General features: G+C 44.0%; 2 protein-coding genes across 6 annotated transcripts; one reads left to right on the top strand and one right to left on the bottom strand.

Annotated features, from left to right (window-relative positions):
• Positions 1 to 214: 214 nt before the first annotated feature.
• On the top strand, positions 215 to 9,488 carry prmt8b (protein arginine methyltransferase 8b; the record flags this gene model as incomplete). 4 transcript variants are annotated; one of them, XM_083692453.1, is made up of 10 exons in its annotated part: positions 215 to 283; positions 1,094 to 1,285; positions 2,301 to 2,456; positions 3,530 to 3,593; positions 4,646 to 4,788; positions 5,035 to 5,122; positions 5,705 to 5,820; positions 8,082 to 8,232; positions 8,903 to 9,024; positions 9,241 to 9,488. In XM_083692453.1, the coding sequence occupies 10 exons, from the start codon at positions 215 to 217 to the stop codon at positions 9,322 to 9,324; spliced, it is 1,185 nt and encodes a 394-aa protein (XP_083548579.1). In that variant the 3' UTR covers positions 9,325 to 9,488. The 4 variants fall into 4 exon arrangements, with proteins under 4 accessions (XP_083548579.1, XP_083548578.1, XP_083548577.1 ...); XM_083692452.1 differs by having other exon boundaries at positions 1,067 to 1,285; XM_083692451.1 differs by having other exon boundaries at positions 1,064 to 1,285.
• Positions 9,489 to 9,930: 442 nt separating this feature from the next.
• Positions 9,931 to 22,050, bottom strand: cracr2ab (calcium release activated channel regulator 2Ab). 2 transcript variants are annotated; one of them, XM_083691738.1, is made up of 18 exons: positions 22,002 to 22,050; positions 20,344 to 20,521; positions 18,791 to 18,902; positions 18,365 to 18,554; positions 17,803 to 17,949; positions 17,039 to 17,129; positions 16,721 to 16,816; positions 16,053 to 16,240; positions 15,603 to 15,674; positions 15,470 to 15,518; positions 15,272 to 15,357; positions 14,097 to 14,730; positions 13,503 to 13,641; positions 12,441 to 12,522; positions 11,986 to 12,100; positions 11,573 to 11,674; positions 11,293 to 11,369; positions 9,931 to 10,934 (listed from the first exon to the last, which is right to left on the bottom strand). In XM_083691738.1, the coding sequence occupies exons 2-18, from the start codon at positions 20,497 to 20,499 to the stop codon at positions 10,847 to 10,849; spliced, it is 2,424 nt and encodes an 807-aa protein (XP_083547864.1). In that variant the 5' UTR covers positions 20,500 to 20,521; positions 22,002 to 22,050; the 3' UTR covers positions 9,931 to 10,846. The 2 variants fall into 2 exon arrangements, with proteins under 2 accessions (XP_083547864.1, XP_083547863.1); XM_083691737.1 differs by lacking the exon at positions 22,002 to 22,050 and having other exon boundaries at positions 20,344 to 20,561.
• Positions 22,051 to 22,337: the final 287 nt, after the last annotated feature.

Here is a 22,337-nt window from a genome sequence, read left to right as displayed (position 1 = left end):
AGAGGTTGCGCAAATCCAAAATAACTTTTTGGTGGTGAACACGTTGAAATGTAAAACATTGTATATTTCTGATATCAAAAGTTCCCATAGTTTATGATACAAAATCCCTTGGACATTTCCAAGGAGTATTGTTGTGGCTCATCGAAAGAGAGCTGTTTAGGCTTTTTGTACCAGATTTCTCCCTCAGCGTGTTAAAGAAATCCCGTCGGCTCGTATGGGACTAAGGCACTCGTCGCGCTGCTTGCTCCTACGGAGAAAAATGGCGGAGACGGACAACTCGGAGGTATGTCAGAATAATACCGGTAGCCTAGATTATGTAAAGTGTGACATTGCCAGTCAAGCTCTTTCATTATGACAAAATCAACCTAAATATGCACTTATTTAATTAATCATTGTTTCTTTGTATTTGTCTGTTCTTTGTCAATTTAGAGGTCATCTAGATTGCAGAATCCAAATGCACTTAGGCTATTCGCGTTTGCAAGAGAAGGGCAGAATACATGTAGCTGATTTTGTTGAACTGTTGAGCATACTTGCAATATCACAGTTAGAAAGATGTTACGTTAAATGGATTGATTGAAGGTAGTCCGTATATTTGTATGGGGATACACAGCCATTCCTTTGCGCTGTCCATGGTGCTGCATGGTGCTGTCCATTCGCCCCGCCGATGTGAAAACGCATGATGGACGGCGTTTTGGTAAACTATACAGGGATATGAGATCTCTTTAGTAGTTTCTAATGTATTTCATATTTTGTAAATACCAAATATAACCATACAATGCTACAATAAAAAGGAAGCAACCCCGTTAAAATAAAGGCTAATACCCATACTGTGAGTGAAACTGTGAGTGAAAAACTGCTCCTGTCTCTCTCTAAACGCACCATTCAAAATCTCTAATTTGTCTTTGTCTTTTTCATGCTGTCTGTCTGTGCTTATGTAAAAAAAAAATGTTTTTCTCTCTCTCTGCCTATCCATCCATTCATCCATCTCTCTCTCTGTCTCTCTCTCTCTCTCTCTCTCTCTCTCTCTCTCTCTCTCTCTCTCTCTCTCTCTCTCTCTCAGCAGCAGCACCCTATCAACATCCCCTTTTCCCAGTCTGTCCAGCCTGCCTCCTTGCCCAAACCTGGGCCTACTGGCCACCACGTGCCCTGCCCCCCACACACGCCCCATGCTGCTGCCCTGGCCACCTGCCCCGGCCGGGGCAAGATGGCTAAGTTGCTCAACCCGGAGGAAATGACATCACGGGACTACTACTTTGACTCCTACGCCCACTTTGGCATCCACGAGGTAGGGCACTGACATTCGGGTACCTGGGGTGGAGAAGGGAGAAGGGGGGGGGGGTGCGGTTTAGGGGTCTTGCACTCCAGATAGTGAGCTTAGTGCTGGGTAGGAGGGTGAAGCGGAGAGGGTGGCATTGAAGAATTGTATCCCCAGAAAGTGAGCTTGCTGCCAGGGAGAAGGGAGAAGGGAGAGGGGGGAGCAGAGACCTGCTAAGACGAGTTTACATGCTGTCCTTATTTAGTATGTGGGTCAGGTCTTTGTCTGCACGCAGACATAAGTAATGTCCCCGATAGATGACAAAAAAAAAAAAAAAAAAGAAAGAACGAACCAACGTGTGAATGGATTTATACAGATGGGTATCGGTTAATCCCAGAAGACTTTGTGATATAGACCTGTCTCTATTTTAAGAGCCTGTGCCAGCATTGCAGCTGCTCATGGCCTAAATACTACCTCTGCCACTACTGTACCATTGTCTATTAATAGATTCCAAAGGCAGTTAGTGTACAGACTTAGGAAGATACAGTGCCTTCGGAAAGTATTCAGACACCTGCACTTTTTCCACATTTTGTTGTATTATAGACTCAATTTAAATGGATTAATTTAAAAGAATTTGCCATCAATCATTTTTGCATTTTAGCTCATTTTAAGAGTGTCATAGCAAAGGGTCTGAATACTTATGTACATGAGGTATTTCTGTATTTCCATTTTAATAAATTTACTGAAATTTAAAAAAAACGTGTTTTCGCTTTGTCATTCTGGGGTATGGTGTGTGGATTGATGGCAAATTCTTTTAATTTAATCCGTTTTAAATTGAGTCTATAACACAACAAAATGTGGAAAAAGTGAAGGGGTCTGAATACTTTCTGAAGGCACTGTATGTAGGGACCACCTCACCTCTATCCTGTGGTATGTTTGTTACACCATAAGGCAACAAAACAGGAAATTAATAGAAAATGTTTGTACACTGTATGACATTCCCAATCCCAATCAACATTCCCATGGTGTTCCATCCCTCGGACAGGAGATGCTGAAGGATGAGGTGCGTACCCTGACCTATCGGAACGCCATGTACCACAACAAGCACATGTTCAAGGATAAGATAGTGCTGGATGTGGGCAGCGGGACGGGCATCCTGTCCATGTTCGCAGCCAATGCGGGTGCCAAGCACGTGTACGGGGTGAGAAACCTCTTACACACACACACACACACACACACACACACACGCACACACACGCACACGCGCGCACACGCACACACACGCACACGCGCGCACACACACACACACACACACACACACACTACATTATTCAACAGTCGTGTCTGCCTCGTCTCTTCATATACTGCTCATTTCTCTCTATTGCTGTCTGCATCCCTCTCCTTTTCTGACTCTCTGCCTCTTTCAATGTCTTTTCACTCTATCTCACTCACACTCATACTCTCTCCCTGTCTCTTCTCCCTCTCATTAGAAAAAAAAACAATTCGATAAGGTTCCTTTGATGCCAGGCTTGGAACAAAAGTCTGTCATCATTTCAGCAACAATGTTACAATAGAAGTGGTTAAATATTAAATATGAAGTAGATCTAAAATGACTCTCTCTCTCTCTCTTGCTCACACACACACACACACACACACACACACACACACACACACACACACACACACACACACACACACACACACACACACACACACACACACATTGCCTGGCTCCATGTTGTAAATTGCCGCTTCTGCTAGCATTTTGTCTTACCCATCTCAGACCTCCCTCCACCCTCCACCACTTGTAACTACAGTAGCATCGTTTCTGCAACGCTAACGAGCTAACGAGCTAATGAGCATCAGAAGCACATCAGCACATCTCTGGGCACTCGTCCAGATTTCTAATGCAGAGAATCACTGAGTCAAAGAGAACAGTCCCCCCTCCCCCCTCACACACACACACACACACACACACAGCAAATACATTACCGGCCCCCGCATATCCATTCTCCTATGAATCATATATCACACTTGTCGGGGAGGGAGGATGGAAATGATGAATTAGATAATGTTGATAAAGCACAGATCGTATCTTGGATGAGAGGTCTGGTAGATTGCTACTGCGGTGTGTTGATGTATTGCCGTGGGTGGCTGTTGGTACAGCATGCTGATGATAGTGTGCAACCTTGATGGTGGCCGCTTACATTCATCATATCTGTGTTTTTGCTCTCTTGTTTGTTTGTCAAATTGTTTGTTTGTTTTGTTTTCCAGATTGAGTGTTCAAGTATATCAGAATATTCTGAGAAGATAATCAAGTCCAATCACCTACACAATGGTGAGAAAAACATTTCTCTGCTTGATAAGAAAGGTGTAGAGTAGATTATAGCAGTTTAACTGGTCATAATCACACAGAATGTGAAATTTCCTCTGAAAAAGCGATTACTTTTGTTTTTCATGTCAAAAACGGCCACACAAGTTATTTTATCAAAGGAATGAAGGCAAAGCTATTTCATTTTCTTAATTGAGATGACCGCTAACTCCCTATTTCAAAACACTTGCAATCAAGAAAACAGCATTTGGATACAATATTTCAAGTACTGCATCCATAACTCAGCAACGGTAGCTGTTCATGAAGAGCTACTCATGAATGCAACCCTTTCCTCCCAGTTTGTTTAGAGGATGTGTTGCACACACTACAGTATTGATCCCTCCTGAGCAAATAGTCCCACAGGAAGTCACATTATCACACAGGAAGTCACATTGTCACTTTCTATCACAGTTGGGAACCTAAAAGTTTACAACACCAGTCCTTGGCCTGTGGAAGCTCTGGTGCCCATAGGAGTGTTGTGAGCCAGACAGCTAGTTTGGAGACAGCGTGAGAAATCAATTCTCCTCAGTTTACCATTATTGTCACACCCCAGCCGGACTGGGTTCTGGCAGCTCGCCTTCAAGACAAAGCAACCGCAAACTTGGCTGTCAATCAAAATGAGCTCTATGTCTGTGATGGGCACCGTGAAATGTCAGCTTGAATTTCCCGCATAGTGATCTGATGGCATGAATAAGTGGATTTTTATTTAATCGATAACGTAGGTGTCGTTTCTAAAGTCTTTGACATTGCAGCACCTAGAACACACACTTAGAACTACACACTGAAAGGTTTATAGGGGCAATGGGGCATTCAAACAACAACAAAGCGGTCTCCCCGCAAACTTTTTTGGTAAACAGCTGAGGGATGGGGCCGGAGAAATGTAACCACTCTCAATTTCATTGGCACAGCTATGGATGCAATGACTGACCATCCATGAGACCAGTATAGTGTTAACCAGATGATATTGAGGTATTTTAGGGTTATGTGTTGTGCTTGACTTTCTGTGTCTTATCCTGCAGTCATCACCATCTTTAAGGGGAAGGTTGAGGAGGTGGAGCTGCCCGTGGAGAAGGTTGACATCATCATCTCAGAGTGGATGGGCTACTGTCTCTTCTACGAGTCCATGCTCAACACCGTTATCTTCGCCAGGGACAAGTGGTTGGTAGGTGTGTGTGTATGTGTATGTGTGTGTGTATATGTGTGTGCGTGCGTGCGTGCGTGCGTGCGTGCGTGCGTGCGTGCATAGAATGATATTTTCTTTTTATGTGTGTGTGTTGCTACAGGGTTTTAGGATAACTATGATCTAAAGTTACATGCCAGGTGTGCAGACAATGAATGTGACTGTGATAGAATGCCTGTGTGAGCTGGTATGTAAAGGAGATAGATGTTTTCCCATTCTCCCATTTAGAAGCCTGGGGGCCTGATGTTTCCTGACAGGGCATCCCTGTATGTGGTGGCCATCGAGGACAGGCAGTACAAGGACTTCAAAATTCACTGTAAGAAAACCCTTTCTTTCTTTCTTTCTTTTTTTCTTTCTTCTCACTCACTCGCTGTTGTTTTTAGCTGCTATATGGAGCAGGTGGTGGTGGTGGTGGCATCCCACCTCCGGTAGGCTTCTTCCCCACAGTCCCTGGGTTTGGCCCAGCTAGAGAGGGCTGTGTGAGGAGATGGGAAGGAGAGCCTGCCTGGGCATTTTTGAACCCAAACTGAAGGATTATAGAGGCTGCCAGACATGGTGGAGGGGGTGGAGGAGGCTGAAGTCTATTTCAAGGGCCCTGTCTCTCACCAGAGAGGAACTAGATAGACACACTGGGCGAGGGTGGCGGGACTGTTCTCATGTGTTTTTGGCAGCATTAGAGCTGTGCTGTTTTTTCACAAGTCCTCCCAAGTTTTCATCCCGCTGGGTAGCCACAGAGAACACACATTTATTTTTAAAATCGGTCGAAAGCATCATACATCATTCCAACACAAGAACAAAGACATCAGTATCAGTGTGTGTGTGTGTGTGTGTGTGTGTGTGTGTGTGTGTGTGTGTGTGTGTGTGTGTGTGTGTGTGTGTGTGTGTGTGTGTGTCACAGGGTGGGAGAATGTGTATGGCTTTGACATGACCTGTATCCGTAACGTGGCCATGAGGGAACCCCTGGTGGATGTGGTGGACACCAAGCAGGTGGTGACCAACTCCTGCCTTGTGAAGGTTAGTGATCACACACACACACACACACACACACACACACACACACACACACACACACACACACACACACACACACATTGCAGGATGAAAATGCCTTATGGTTGATATTCAACAATTGTATCTGCCTGGTATCATCATATATTGCTCATTCTGTATCCCTCTCCTTTTCTGATTCTCTCTCTGTTGAGATCTCTCATGTCTTTTCACTCCCTCACTCTCACACACACTCTCTCCCTATCTCCTCTCTCTCTCATTAGAAAAAATCAATTAGATAAGGTTTTTTGATGCCAGACAAAAGTCTGTCATCATTGCAGTAACAATGTTGCTAAAGAAGTGACTTAAATATTACTTAAATATTAAATATGAAGTATGTCCAAAATGATGTACACTATCTCTCGCTCTCTTGCTCACATACAGGGAACCACACACTAATAGAGCATGTTGGGTTGCATAAGTGTGTGTGCGTATGTGTGTGTGTGTGTGAGCATGTGTGGGCTCACTGTGAAAGCCCACAGGCTGAATCACAGTGGGTTGACTAAGCACTGTAGCAGGACACATGCCGTGTAGGCGTTTCCTGCCTTCTGAGTCCTCATGGGATGTGTGTGTGTGTGTGTGTGTGCGTGTGCGTGTGCGTGTGCGTGTGTGTGTGTGTGTGTGATGAGCACCACTCCAGGCACATAGTGTACCAGCTTCTGCATGAGGTAGAAGCAATTTCATTTAGATGTTCTGCATTAACAGACACCGCTGGTGGCTCAATTTATTACTGTAACAATAATCTGACAATGCCGCTTGAATATTGAAGAACGGCTTCCTCCAAAATTGAAGTGTCACAGAGGCTTCTTCTGCCGTGAATTGTGATGGCACAAAAATAGACTAACCGCCCTTCCTAGGTGTTTTGCATGTAAATGACGGCGTCTAGACTGTACAGATTTCACAGTGTGACCCGTCAGCCGAACCTAGACCGTAAGATTACAGATGGCTTTGGCTCTGTCCTGTGTCTGTGTGACAGATAGAGATTTAACACAACTGTTTGTCCTTTCCCAAGAGGACTGGCCAATGTCATAACAACAGCCAGAAGCGAGATAAAATGTCAATGAATATATAGTATCTCCTTCATATAACTGTAGGGCAAACAGGTATGGGTGCCTGTTGAGGAGGAAATATGTTTAAAGTGAGAGGTCTTTATTGCTGAAGTCTCTGAGGCTGGATGGATGGATGGATACGTTGAATGGATTAATTCATGAATTAATGAGTGGATGGATGAATGAGTGAGCGAGGGAATGCAATCGTCAGCAGATCCCATTTCATTTCCAGTGATGACTCAGAATCTGCTATAGTGTGACATTAAACATCAGACCCTTGACACAGCACAGAGAGACCTATTCACAGGAATCACTGGTGCTTGAAAGGAAATACAAAACAGAGAGAGAGAGAGAGAGAGAGAGAGAGAGAGAGAGAGAGAGAGAAATAAATAGAGGAGAAAGAATAAGAATAAGTTGGAGATGGAAAGAGTGAAAAGCTTTGGACCAGAAAGAGAATGCTGTTGTCTTCTCTCTCTGTTTCTGTAATGAAAGACGAGGCACTGCTTTGTCATGATTCATCAAGCATGACTGCTGAGTCATGAAGCATCACAACAATCTCCTCTACTTTAATCCCACAGAAACGAGGTTCAAGGGGCAGAGGTTTGGTGATAAATGCTGTTTGTGTCTCTGAGTATCTCTGAGAGGAGTGTGCTTGTGTTTGTCTGACCCTGGTGTATGTGTGTATAAGTGTGCGTATGAGTGTTAGAAAGAGAGTGTATAACTCCTCTGTTTTGGCTATATCTATATACTGTATATATACACTCACCAAACACTTTATTAGGAACAGCTGTACACCTTCTCATGGTGGAGGTGGTGTAATGGTGTGGGGAATGTTTACCAATCAATCATCGCTTGAATGCCACAGCCTATTTGAGTATTGTTGCTGACCATGTGCATCCCTTCATGGCCACAATTTACCCATCTTCTAATGGCTACTTCCAGCATGATAATGCACCATGTCACAAAGCAAAAGTCGTCTCAAACTGGTTTCATGAACATGACAATGAGTTCAGTGTTCTTCAGTGGCCTTCCCAGTCACCGGATCTGAATCCAATAGATCTTGTGGAATCAATGCCTATATATATAGTACCAATAAAGCTTATTGAATTGCATTGAATTAGTATATATTCTGTACCAACGTCCTGAGATATACTGTATTTCCTGTGACCTCTGACCCAGGAAGTGGACATCTACACGGTGAAGCCTGAGGACCTGTCCTTCACCTCGGCCTTCTGTCTGCAGATCCAGAAGAACGACTACGTCCATGCTCTGGTGACCTACTTCAACATCGAGTTCACCAAGTGTCACAAGAAGACCGGCTTCTCTACAGGTTAGGCCTCATCTCACCACCAATGTGACCACACACGTTCAGTGTGTCCAGGTTGTCTACGCAGCTGTAATACAGTTCTAAGGTAGAGTGGCTCTTGACTCCCCCCCATCAGTCAACCTGTAGCTTAGTTTGGAATATTCTAGTCCAGTACAGAGGTTTAAATGCAAAGTCCAGTTTAATGATTCCTATCACAAGGCCCTGGACATCAAAGCATATTGCGGTCAGTGCAGTTTCTCATGATCACTTGTGGACTCCAATCAACTCAGATCTTGTCTGCCCTCCGGCGGTGCTGGATGAGCTCACTGTGCTGTGTCGAGACACATTTCTCCTTTTGATAACCAATGTGGGATAGAAACCAAATCCCTATTTGACAGTCAGTAACTGGATGTGTGTGATGTAACATTATGCTAATGTGTTCTCTTACTTAGTGCTTGCATAACACTGTGTAGTAGGGCAGGTTCTATATTTGTCTTTACTAGTGCCCTCAGGGCTCCATCTAAGATTATCTCTCTCACACATACCCTCTCCTTCTCTTTCCACCTTTATCCGTCTTTGACAACCTTATTTTCCCTTCTTCTCTTCTCATCGGCTCTCTCTCTCTCTATCTCCTTTTCTACCCACCACATCTCTCCCTCTTTCTCATTCTCCTCCACATCCTCCTCTTTCCCAGCTCCTGACGCCCCAAGCACCCACTGGAAGCAGACAGTTTTTTACCTGGAGGACTACCTGACCGTGCGAAAAGGAGAGGAGATACTGGGCAGTATCGCAGTCAGGCCCAACGAAAAGAACGTGGTGAGAATGTAGAGCTTATATGCACTAGATCTGCAGCCCACACAAGTGCAGGGGATAAGTAGTGTAAACTAGGTTTTTTTTTCTTTTTTACCTCACAACCTAAAATAGTACATAGCTTATATCCCATAAACATTTCTTAAGACTAAATTGACCATACTCTCATGGTCCATGTCGTAGTCTATTTTTATATCATCTCAAGTTTTTCTTGTATTACAGCGTGATCTTGAGTTCACCTTTGAACTGGACTTCAAAGGACAATTGTGCGAGGCAGCCATTTCCCACGACTACAAGATGCGCTAACAGCCCAGTAGAGGGCGACGTACACCCTCCCACACCACCCCTCTGGACACCTTGAGAGGGGCAGGGCACAGGCTCTCCAAGAGGCCTTCCTATAGGCCCGTGGGGGACACGAGACACATATGATTGGATGTCCACATTCCAGCACCTGAGAGCGATGTCATCAGGATGAGCCACTTTGAGCAATAGCGCCATCACTCGCCACAACTCCCTGACCACTTTAAAGTTGCCCTGATGGGCAAGACTTTGAATGTAATATCCTCTATGAACTTGATTTTTATTTTATTATTATTTAATTAGTTAGATTAATACAACTTCAGGCTGTTAGATAAGGATTTGTATTACTGGTCCAGTGGTCGTTAACGTTGCTATGGGTCCACTTTAGTCTATGTTTTAGCTCTGTGCATTTCTTTTCCATACAAGGACAAGCAGACACTTCAGTTCTGACTCATGGATGTCTTTCTATCTGAACACAGAGTAAAATTTGTATTTATTATGGAATTGGTAGCAGGATAGTCATTCAGTGCATTGTCATGATGTTAAGTTACAAGTATGTACATTTTGTTGGTATTTGATATTGGTGTTTTTGCTTTTTGTTCTAAATTGATTTCTGTCAGATATCATTGTTTAATGTTAAAGTTTAGATTATTTAAGATAATCACAATAACTATGGTGCCAGACTGAGGGAAATTTAGAATATGTTACGATAAGACATGCAGTGTTGCAGGATCAAGTGCAATATGTTACTTAGCCATTTTGTTTTGGGGTGTGGTGTGCGGGAGATGATGAACAAACAGATGAATAAAATAATTAAGAATGATTGGTAAAGAATGAAGATTTAATTTAATTGTGTGTTAATTTAATTGTGTTATGATCAGTTCATGAAAACCTGATTGATTCTTGGGCCTATGCTGTGATAACATCAGATAAATCAATATGTGTGGTCCTATTTACAGAGAAATTCTACAAAAAAAAAATTCTACAAAAGACAAAAGCAGTGTGCTTAGATTGACATACTACAATCAGCACTGCATAAAACAACAACAATCCTATACATTGAAATTATTGATCCATTTTTCAAATATACAATATTATCCAAATAACAGTTCAGAAAATCATCATTTAATCTATTAATCTAGACTAATATAATAATTTCACTGTGATTTGTCTCTCAATTTGGATCGGTACTATGTACAATATGGGCAGTAGAACAAACTAAAAAAAATAGACATTCACACAACTTAAACTTTTGCACAAACCATACATTGATCTCAATGTCCCAGCTCGCCAAGTTCAAAAATAGGGGAACATAGAATTTAATTTACTTATCTTGGAGGTCTCCATCCAATCACTTCTTTTCTTCTCAATCCCATTCTAAATCCTACCAAATCTCATACATAGAGTCCATTTTTCCTGACCATGTGAGCTGATTCGGAAAAACGCCTGGCCTTAATTATAGCATGGTCAGGAAAAAACTCTGTGACAGTCGGGTTCTCCCAGTGTTCCTCTCTCAGTCAGTAGGCTGTCAATTGCAGCAGGCTTTCTTCTTTAGGGGCAGGGCTTCCAGCAGGACAGTTGTATCTCTCACCCTGTCCTCTTGCTCCTTCAACACTCTGTCCACAAAGACACACAGGCAGAGATGGGCATTAACGTGCTACTTAGTGGAGTACAATTACAGTAAGTCCCCTAAAATGTGACCAGAACTCATTTTGTCATTTTGACGTTTGGATTTGGGGGGGGAAAAGCTGATTTAGAACTATAAGAATCATATCCATCCCAGACAATGTAGTTCTCATCGCTGATTTATTCTAAAAGCAAATTACATTGTACAAAGTATAGGAATGTTTCTGTCCAAATGCTTTAGGACCACTGTAAGTATCTGATTTGTATATGCTTGATTCTTGTAAGCACTGTGTTGATGCAGATGAGGAAAGGAGGCTATGTACACTACTGTACATCCCATTCCTCTACCTTGCCAGGTGTACCATGGACTCTGTCACGTTGGTGCCGGTGTAAGCGCTGACCTCATAGAAGATCACGTTGGTGTCCTACAGGGGAGCAGACACAAAAATCACTTTGGCCCTCAGCTATTAACTAAAGGGATGGGCAATAGTTTTTCCTGACCATATCACCTGGAAACCTCAAACAGGAAAAACTCTAGGCCCTAGTCAGTAGCCTATAGCCAGTCTACAGCTGGCATTGGTGTTATGATACAGTAATATTGATTTTCAATATCAATATTCAGACTCACCTGGGCCAGTATCTCAGCGTCTTTGAACTTCACCTCCCTTTCACCGACTATGTCCATCTTGTTCCCCAGGAGAAGGATGGGGATGCCCTCTCCAGCTGCCTCCTGGGGAGGTAGGACAGAGGTCAGAGGGAATACGATTTAATCTGGTCATTCATATTCATTACGCATTATAAATATTCATTGTGTCATTAACACACACACTTGAGTCCAGGCCAGTGACACAGATACTAGGCACGCAGGCTATATACTGTACACTTTCCCTTCCTTCGCTGTTGCTAGATTTTACCTGAAGCTTCTACTTGTAGGATGGAAGTAAACACAAGTGGATGTAATCACAAGGTCAGGGGTTTAAATGTACATGTATGTTAAGTGGACTTCCTGGCTCAAAGGGTCAAAGGTCATTTTGGGCTCACATGAACGTTGGCCAGCCAGGGTCGCACAGCCTTGAAGCTTTTCTCCACTGTTACGTCATACATGATCACCACTCCGTCCGCCCTCCGGAAGAACTGCTTGGTGATGCTACGATACCTGTGTAAACGTCACCAAATAGTCAGAAAGCTGGACTAAATCGTCATTGGCAAATAAATAAATGATTTATATAAATACAATAATATAATAAACTGTGTCCCAACTGCCAGCCATTGCTTTGCCTTGCTCTTATCAAAATGTTCAGGTTGGCACCATAGCCTATGTTTAGTTATCTTAGTAATCTATAGTTGAAGTTTCGGTGGTTTTCAAAACATTTGGATTTAACATTTCTGATATTGAGGGTGGATGAAGTGAAGTTAGTCACCCCAATACAAAATATCTTTGATTGATCATGATGTATGTGATTGATACAATACAGTATGGCCACGTGGTCACTTACCTCTCCTGTCCAGCGGTATCCCACAACTGCATTGCTACCTGGGTATTATCCAGGGTAAGTGACTTCACACTGTAGTCGATACCTGTGAGTTACAGGCCATGTTAAACAGCATGAAGAGGAATACAGCAGTAGTATATTGAAAAGCCCTTTTAGGTTCAGTTCATGAATACTAGAGGGCACTGTGTAGCTCTTTTACAAGGCTGTTATATAAATATACTGTATATATATATATATATATATATATATATATATATATATATATATATATATATATATATATATATATATTCATTCATTCAAAGACAAAATCCAGGCAAAGTAGAGACAAACTTTCAGATGTATAACATCTGCATAACTAGAATTTGCAAATTGTCACGCAAATCTCCAATTGACATAAATACATAATTCACACAGAAACGTAATAATGCGCTCAGATCGCAGGTTTTGGCCCATAGTGAGTTAAGTCAAGATAGAATAGGACATTTTGGGGGTTTTATGAGGAGGGTAAGATGAAAGCTGAGAGGAGAATTGATTAGATGTGACATAATCTGGTACAATGTGTACCAGGGTGCAGAGACAGGCAGTGTGACTTCACAAGCTCTTTCATGTGATGCTGGGCTGCCCTTCAATCTTCTGATGGTTAGCACACACACACACACACACACACACACACACACACACACACACACACACACACACACACACACACACACACACACACACACACACACAACCACGTGCACACACACACAGGCAGACCGGAGACACACACACACACACACACACACACACACACACACACACACACACACACACACACACACACACACACACACCTACACTAACTGAAACCAACACACGCGCAAGGTTCATGCACAAACACACACACACACACACACACACACACACACACACACACACACACACACACACACACACACACACACACACACACACACACACCCCAAACACACACACACAAATCCATACACACGAGTGCCATTGATGGTCCACAGTGTTATTTGAGGGCATGCAGTGAGAGTTGGCGTGCTATATTCTCACCCACAGTGGCGGAGGTAGAAGGGTTGAAGCGCCCGTCACAGAAGGATCGTAGTAGAGACGTCTTGCCAACGCTGGAGTTGCCCACCAGGACCACCTTAAACAGGCGGTCAGGGGTGGGCACAGCACCCTCCTTTACCCTCTGGCAGAAAGGGCACAGAGAGACAGAGACAGAGGTTGTACATTGTGTCACTTCTTTGGTAACATTGTTACTGAGATGATGACAGGCTGTTGTTCCAAGCCTGGCATCACAGAACCGTATCTAATTGATTTAGTCGTGTCTTCCTGGGGTAGGGTTACACACCACTTAGTTTGGGCCCTCAGTTATAACACACTGTTATCTACGTACTATAACAGAGGATTTATAACACACTGTTATCTATGTACTATAACAGAGGAGTTATAACACACATCTTAATGTAGCACCTGAACTAGACCAGTGTCTCTCTACCTGCTGTCCATGGACCAACACTGCTCCCTGGACTGTAGCTGACCAGTCCTTCACGAGGTTGACTGACACCAATTTAGTCAGTTCTTAAGTGTTAGTGTTAATGTAAGCTTGTTGCCTTCATTCTTCAAAGACGTTATTGTACTTACATGTTGGGTCTCCTTGCCCACGGGCTGTCCTCGGGGGGATGTGGGGGCTTTTTTCATTCTGGAGAAACGACTTTTCCTCGCAGATTGGGAAGATGACACTGTTTTGACAGCGACAGGGGCAGGGGTGGGAGCAGAGGTGGGGGTGACAGGGGAATGGTCCATGGCTCGGATACAGCTCGTCTCCAGGTCCAACTGCTCTCCCTCCTCATCCTCCTCATCCTCCTCCTCTTCATCCTCCTCCTCATCTTCCTCGCTGAGCTGGTGCAGCAGGGTCTGGGATCCTCCTTGGAGGAGGTGGGGAAGGTGATCCTCCTCGATGGAGATGACCCTGCGGAGGGGCCACCCGTCTGGGGGAGCGTCCAGCACTTCTGTCCCTTCCTCCCTCTTCTTCACCCCCTCTCTCTCCCTCGCTCTCTCCACCTCTCTTTCTTTCTCTCTCTCTATCACCCTATCCATCTCCCTCTCCTTGGCGGTAGTCTTCTCCGTCTTGCCTATCCCCGTACTAAGCCCGAGCCCTTTGACCTCTGCCTTCCCATCAGCACCCTGGGTCAGGGGTGGGCCACCGTAGCCATTCGCCAACCCAGAGTTCTCCTTCTTCTGTTGACACACTGTGGCGGAGTTATCGTCATCCTCGCTAGATGAGGGGGAGGAGACAACAAACACGATTTGAAGGTGTTTTAAGGGCAGTGCTTCGAGGGACTGATAGGAATAGTCCTGCAGCGGGGCTCTTTGGAGACAGAGGAGAAACAGAGGATATCGTATCAAGAAAAGTGTTGTTTTTTTTCAAGTCGATGTTGAAAATCTCAAATCCAAGGCACTCATGTCAGAGAATTAATCAATTAAAAAATATTTCATGAATTTGAACCGGAGAAGACACAAATTGAGTTTCAGACGCATTTCAAATATATTGTGTCATATTCTATAGACTGTATATTAAATACATTCTCCCACAACCCATGCTATAAAGGATTTCTAAACCAATCAAATCAACCCTACATTAGTGCCTTGAATTCCAACACGTTTTTTTGATTCAATATCCTCCGTTTTTTTCCTCTTTAATCTAATGTCTGATTTCAATCATATTACCGAGGAGAAAACCATTATCCTGTCACACATGAGCACACCTGACAACAATGATTCATGTTACGGCCACTTCTAAGAAAAACGACTCTCACTTTTTCGCTGGCAGGCTGGTGTCGGCGAACAAATTGGCTAAGCCTGCTCTCTGCTTCTGCTTCTTTTTGAGAGAGTTTCTGGGGTTCTGTAGAGCAGATACAATATTAGTTATCAGATATTACCAGCCATGTAATACAGCATATATACCGATTCTAAATCAAATAAGGTGAATATGGTTCCATTGATGTTGGACTTACAATACTACAGCATATGTCTCGCTCATCCTTTAAATGTTTGTTCATCTCTCTGGATAGATAAAAGGAGAAGAGAAAGTTGTCAAACAAATGCAACCTGTGTGTGTGTGTATGTGTGCGTGTGCTTGTGTCTTACCTAAGGAGGTCAAGCTGTTTCATCAGACTCTGTTTCTCTCTCTGTAGTCCTTCAGTCACTCTGTACATTTCCCTGAGTAGAGGGGACAGGCACAGTTACACACACTGAACCACTAGGACCCAGACAGTACCCAGGCTCAGATAGCCTCTATAAATGGAGTAGTGATAGAAATGTAGTGAATGTGATAGAAATGTCTATCTCTCTGTCTTATATAAAAGGTTGTATTGTATTTATGGATGTTGTTAAAGTTGTCAAAGTGTGGTGTGTGTGTTGATACGGTGTATCATGATGTGTGTCTTTATGATACATGACTTAATGGTGTGAGTTTCCCCACGTCTCCCTCTTCTGATTTAGCCTGGCTGACTGCTCCTGTAGGCCAGTGTGTGTGTGTGTGTGTGTGTGTGTGTGTGCATGCGTGCGTGCGTGCGTGCGTGCGTGCGTGTAACCTACATCTCCTTCTCCTGGTTCAGCCTGACTGCCTGCTCCTGTAACATAGTCAGTTGTTCCTGGGCCAGCACCAGCTCCTGACAGGTGCTGTCCAGATCTCTTGACAGCTCGTCATTGGTCATCTTCAGCTTGACATTCTCCACCTTGCTCTCCTGCTGCTCGCTGCTCAGATCGCGACACTGACTCTCCAGCTTGGGGCAAAAGCAACAAAGCGGTGCATTACTACAGAGAGATGCCTGCCGACAACGTGACTGCACAACACAGGAAGGACGTGAGTTATGTCAGGCTGAGTAGAGTGGCACCCTATCGGTCTTCCAAATGTCAAGCTGCACTGCAGGCCAGTAAAAACATTTTTGCTGCAGTGCTGCCATACAATTCCTGCAGAGTGGATGCAGTTTTACCGTCTGGGGCATATTTCGGGAAATGTATTTCATTGTACGGGTTTATTGATTACTTATGAACTTGGTACGATGTAGCACTGTAGGTTCACCTTGAAACATGTGTTGTCACATTTACCACATTTACCGCAGCAAGGTATGAAAATGTTTTGAGTTGTTCAAGACCTATACTATGCTCTACACCTGTAGGTGTGTAAGTGAGCAGTTGGTGTGTGCTGGCACAGTACGACAGGATAGAAAGACTACAAGACCCACAAAGCCTACAACACTCACCCGTCTCTGTTTCTGGAAGAGCTGGTCCATCTCTCTCTCCTTACTGGACAGCTGGTGTTCCAGGTCCTGACTGAGGGATTGGAGACGCTCAGAGTCCTGAAGGAACCAGAGGAGCGGGGTACAGACAGGCAGGTAGGGGTTCAACTGGGAATGAAGGTGGAGTTGCAGCTACTACGCAGAAGAGATGTTTCTGACGCTTCAGCTAGGGTTGGATGTGTGTCGTTTTGATGGAAATACCAATCAGACAGGGTCGAGGGATTGAGGTCATGGCTAGGGGGTCATGGACACAAGTGGGAAAACAAACACAGTATGGGATACCTTGTGGTGAACCCTCTCCTTCTCATTTTTGATTTGTAGCTCCATCTCCTCATACAGACGTTGGATCTCACAGTCGTGTGTAGCTGCTTTCCTATAGATGGGTTAATGGATCAAATACATTAATTAACAAACTATAAAGATGCTGTTTGGAAGTGGCACAAGGGACATACTGTACTGATAGTCATGAGGTTTTCGAGTGATTCTTTTTGGTGCTGGGTTTCTAGTAGTTTACTGTTTACAGCAGTGTTTTCCATTTATAAATGTCAAACACACACACGCACACACACAAACAGTACAAGTGGTCTTTTCATTCAGAAACATGCTAATGCCATTTGCATTCCTTTAACTTTCCCATCGATACTCTTTAAGACTTAAAAGCGGTCAGATTTCTAACGATTATATTATCCCCTCAGATTAGTTGTCATTTGAAAGGGATAAGGGGAGCATTCTATTGAGACTTAGAGTAACACCCACACAAGATGGCAGGCAGACTGACCACGGCCACAGCAAGAGGCACATGTAAACAACACACATTGGCACATGTCAATGAATGACAAATGACATGAAGAATTTAAATCTGCATGGCGCATCAATGTGCATGTGTTCATACATCAATGTGCATGTGTGCATGTGTTCAGACCTCACATGCACGTGCATGTGAGGTCATTTCCATTGATATATTGTCCAATTCAACAGATAGGGGATTGAATTGCAATTGATCCAAATCAAGCATTATTTCTTTGGAAACATTTGAGTCCTCCTACCTCTGGAGGGCACTCTCCATCTCCCTCCTCTCCTGGGTGGCCTCTTTGATCTGGTAGGTGACCCTGGCCAGAAACTCCTCAAAGTTGGACAGGAGTTGGGGCTCATCCTTACGGAGCTGGGCCCACAGGCTGCATACCTCCCCTGGGCTGGAGGAGACAGAGAGACAGAGGTGAAGGATGTTCCCCAGGTCCGTGTCCTCATCTCTTCTCCTGTATGACATATGACCTGCCCGGGGCAGCAGGGTTAAAACTATGCAGCCATTTCACATATCACTGGGAAGGAAGTGGAGGAGACAAGGAATGGAAGCTGAGACACATCCTACAGGTCAAATCCTGCACAGCTTTACTGGAGTTGGTCCACACAGCTGCAGGTCATGTGTGCACATCCAGCCGATTTGTGCCTGTATTCTCTTTTCTTTACATGATTTCTACACTTTAGAATTCCTGAAATGGACCCTCATAAGATGCTTATGTGAGATGCACATTTTGAATCTGTACATTAGAAGATGTTTTGGGAATACATGTGAATAAAATATTCTGATGTAAGGTAAAGTGGACTTACTCCTCAAAGATGTTGCTGGCGCCCAGACTGTCCAGCAGCATAGAGAAGTGTCTCTCTTCATCATCCTCACCCCCTGTCAGTTTCTCCTCCCATTGGCTCTGGTAGAGGGCTTCTGGAACCTTCTGTGTGGGTGTGGGGGCGGGACTTGGCTCTTCAGCCACTGAGATCCTCCGGCCATGCAGGAACTGACCTGAGGACAGACCCACAAAAGGAAGTGGTTACATAACGCCTGTTCAAGAAAAACATTACAAAACATTGAGACATACAGTTTAGTAGTTTTATTGTGTAGCACAGGCACTGTATGAGTGTATGAATGTAATGTAAAAAATATAACGTTATTGCTCAAGCTTTTACTTTCTATTTTCATTTCATTCATTTCTCTGTGTCGAATTGCACATATCAGAAACAGGGAGATAGGAAACCCACTGAATCCAGAGGTGAATTCTCCCAGTGTGAGGTAGCTGTTGCTGTCGGTATCCAGGGAGTCAAACACGTTCTCCAGTTCCTCAGCAGTGAGGGGCAGTTTGCTGTGGAGCCTCTGGAGGGGAGAGACGCACACATTTCAGCAACAAAACTATCAAACAATGATAAAACATACAGTTACTGTGACATAAAATGCATATTCGGTTGGAGAATTGTCACCTACAGTGTACTACCCACCCACGTTTCAGACATGCTTTTGGTACAAGCAGCAACGTGAGAGAGGAAAAGCACACAATGACAATATGCAGTCACTACCGTGCTGCAAGTCAGGATTACTGTGTCCTCTGCTAAGAGAATGCACACAAGACCATCATTCCTCTCACACTGGACAGGATCTCCATTCAAATAACAAGCTATTCTACAGGAAAAATATAACAAATAAAGTACTGCATGTCCTTGTTCAGCCATAATACTGTCCACCTTGACCTTGTCTCCCTTCTTTCTGTCAATGGAGATGTAACTAGGTAACGTGCACAAAAGAAAATAGCAATAGTTGGATATACAATGGGAGACATTAGGCTATATCAGAGTGCACCACAATATTGTGGATTTTTGCCAATTGTGGTCAATGCCAAGGGTGTTCTTATTTAATGATAGGCTTGCTCGTGTAAGGAGTAACAAATGGGACCAGAGGTGAGGAATTGAAATGAAACCATGAAAACCATAGATAGAGATATAAACCATATCTACAAGCTGAGAGAGAATCCGTTGGGGCACCAAATAGCACGTTTGTCTTTGTTCAAGAACAGTGGTTGAAGTGTTTACACCTAAATCCTTTCACCAGAGTACATCCAGTGTGTGCACAAAACCCCTCAACACAGACAACAACAATAACAATAACAAGAGCTTGAGTATAGTGTGTGTGTGTGTGTGTGTGTGTGTGTGTGTGTGTGTGTGTGTGTGTGTGTGTGTGTGTGTGTGTGTGTGTGTGTGAGTGTCAGTTGGGATCAAAGGTGCGGTGCTATTGAGAGGCTGCTTCAGTGTGCGGGTGGAGAGGTCCTCTCACGGTGACAGACACATGAAGAGCCACAGCAAAAGACACTTGCTGCATGTCACTCTCTCCTCTTGTTTGAAGTGTAAATGTGGCACTTCATTCCATTACTCCCAAGGGACATCATCTTAAGTGTGTGTCACCGTGACCGACTTCTTCGCCCACTATAAATGTGCTTCAAGCACCCACGCTGTTTGTGTGTGTATGAGTGTTGGATCAATAGAGAGAGAGAGAGAGAGAGAGAGAGAGAAGGGGGGGTAGAGAGAGAGAGAGAGAGAAAAAGAGGACTAAAAAACACACAAAAAACAAACGTGTCAAGTATACTGCCCTGAGTCGCAGCGATTATCATCAACACAGTAAAAGTCTACCACCACCCCTCCCAGCAACTCCCAGCCTGATCCTAGATCTGTATGGGCTTTAGCCAACTCCTATGACAGCTATAAGGGGTGGGCTAAAGGACATACAGGTCTGGACCACCTGGCCAGCCATCCTCCCTTCTGCTAACCCTCATATCGGTGCGTGTGATGAAGCCTTTGCCCTCCACGTCACAGGTCTGGAAGAACTCCTTGGTCTTGTCCAGCATGGCGATGCCGCCCCAGTCGGAGCCGCTCCGAACGGTGGCATCCCCTCCTCGGAGGTCCGCCTGTCTCTCCTCCTCCATGTCGGAGACACTGCAGTTCACTCTGGTGGCACGAAATAAGGTGGAATCGGACATGGCCAGTCTCACCGGCCCGATCGTCTCTCCACCAGGCCCGTCGGGGTCATAATGAAAGAGCCGGTGTCAGAGAGGATGGCACCAAGAGGAATTGTTCAGGGGTTTGGGACTACGCACAGCTGGTTGTTGTTTGGACGTTCCTCTAAGAAATAGAGACAAAGAAGCCGTTTGTTGCACATTCGGTTGTCTCAACCTAAAGGCTGAAGTGTTTGACTATTGGGTACTTAAAGTGAGCAAACTGACAACTCACAATTTAAGGTGTTTCCTCGTTTGAGACTGACCCCTCTGTTGCATCAGTTATCCGATTGTAGTCGGTTGTTATTTCAATGTAATGCACGAGAAAAAAAGATCTCTTGAGAGATGTTAAGTTAAGTCACTTATCTAATGTATGTGTTAAATACCAGGAAAGGAGTTGGTGTTAACATGATTGAGTAACGATGGTCAGAAAGGTTCCAGTACCACCTTGTGTCAACAGACTTATTTTGACAGCAGTCTAGGCGCGTTCCCAAGGGTGTATAGTTCCCCTTCTCTTAAGCTTAGGACTTACAACTTAAAGTGGTATGTAAACATCCAAGGCTTATCTTAATACCTCTTGCTATACACAACTCATGACTGAAACCTTAGAGATGTCGGCTATTGCCAGTAGCATGTCTCCAAACAGCCAATGCATTCAAATAACATAGGCTACGACTGCATCTCTCTCCTGGTTACTGATCACTGAGTAGTACAGTATGTTTCTCTTCCAAATGAACACAAAGGTCCACTATGGTCAAGAGAGTAACAACCTGTGACGCTGCTATCAGTCTATTTGTAATCTATTCAGTGAGCCAAAGACTACATTTCTGACTGCATCATAGGTAGGCCAATGCCACAGTTCACCAGTCAAGAGGAAGTGGTTTCTGCGGCCAGAGCTGCTAACTCTGGGGGGGGGGGGGGGGGGGATGACAGAGTGATGATCTCTATCAATGTTGAACAAATGTCAGGCGTAAAAAATAGTAGTAGAAAAAGAACATGATGCTCTGTAAGGGTTGACTGAACCAAATACTGTATATATCTATCATAGGCCCACAGATGAAGACATTCAGGTTATGTGGCATGGCATCACATTATCAATACAATGGCTGTAAAGAGTTTTCACACAGGAATAAAAAAAAGTCTAACCTGAGCTATGTCTCTCATATAGCATTCAATGTACGTTTGGGCCTAGTTTGCAAAGCAAGCAATATGACTTGTTGTATACTACCTTAACAGAATGTGTTCCTACAGTATCCTTGTACCCATGACAATATGGCAAATTCACATCAACAACAAAAAAGTCCATACATTCTATATACTACTAACGAAAACAAATTCAGTCCATCATTGCGTGTTATTTCAATAAATATTAAAGCAGCAAGTGAAATAACTGTCGGATATGACAGAGGATAGAAACGACATTATTAACTTACCCACTAATTCTGACTCCAGTCCAAAAAGACGAAGATGATAGCGCACAAACTTCTCACTTCATGGCGCAAAACGAAGAGAGCAATGACCGCAGTTTCTATTTAGGAAGTCTTGCCTCACAAATGAACGTCTGAAAAGTCATTCTGCAACCATGTGATGTCATGGGGCAGTCGCCAAAGGGGTTTAAATCCGCTTGTTGCATTCACACGTCCCGTAGTCTGCATGCACCGTCACTCCCACAAGCAACAAGTAGACAGATGTGAAAGCGGCACAGAAGAGGGACTTCAAAAGAAAAATCATCTGTGGCTATGACAACGCCTGTGCAAGGACGAGGGTAC

The sequence above is a fragment of the Argentina silus genome, assembly GCF_951799395.1.
Source record: "Argentina silus genome assembly, chromosome: 20".
Taxonomy (NCBI): Eukaryota; Metazoa; Chordata; class Actinopteri; order Argentiniformes; family Argentinidae; genus Argentina; species Argentina silus.
The sequence above is the reverse complement of the archived record's forward strand: the minus strand, read 5'-3'. Positions and strand labels throughout refer to the sequence as shown.

What these genes read in the sequence shown, in the direction of transcription:
- cracr2ab (XM_083691737.1), bottom strand. Translation starts at nt 20,553, where the DNA reads ATGTCCGATTCCACCTTATTTCGTGCCACCAGAGTGAACTGCAGTGTC. An exon ending in ATGGAGAGTGCCCTCCAGAG is followed by an intron (nt 17,130 to 17,802) that starts GTAGGAGGACTC and finishes ACCCATCTATAG; the next exon opens with GAAAGCAGCTACACACGACT. An exon ending in TCCATGGTACACCTGGCAAG is followed by an intron (nt 10,935 to 11,292) that starts GTAGAGGAATGG and finishes CTTTGTGGACAG; the next exon opens with AGTGTTGAAGGAGCAAGAGG.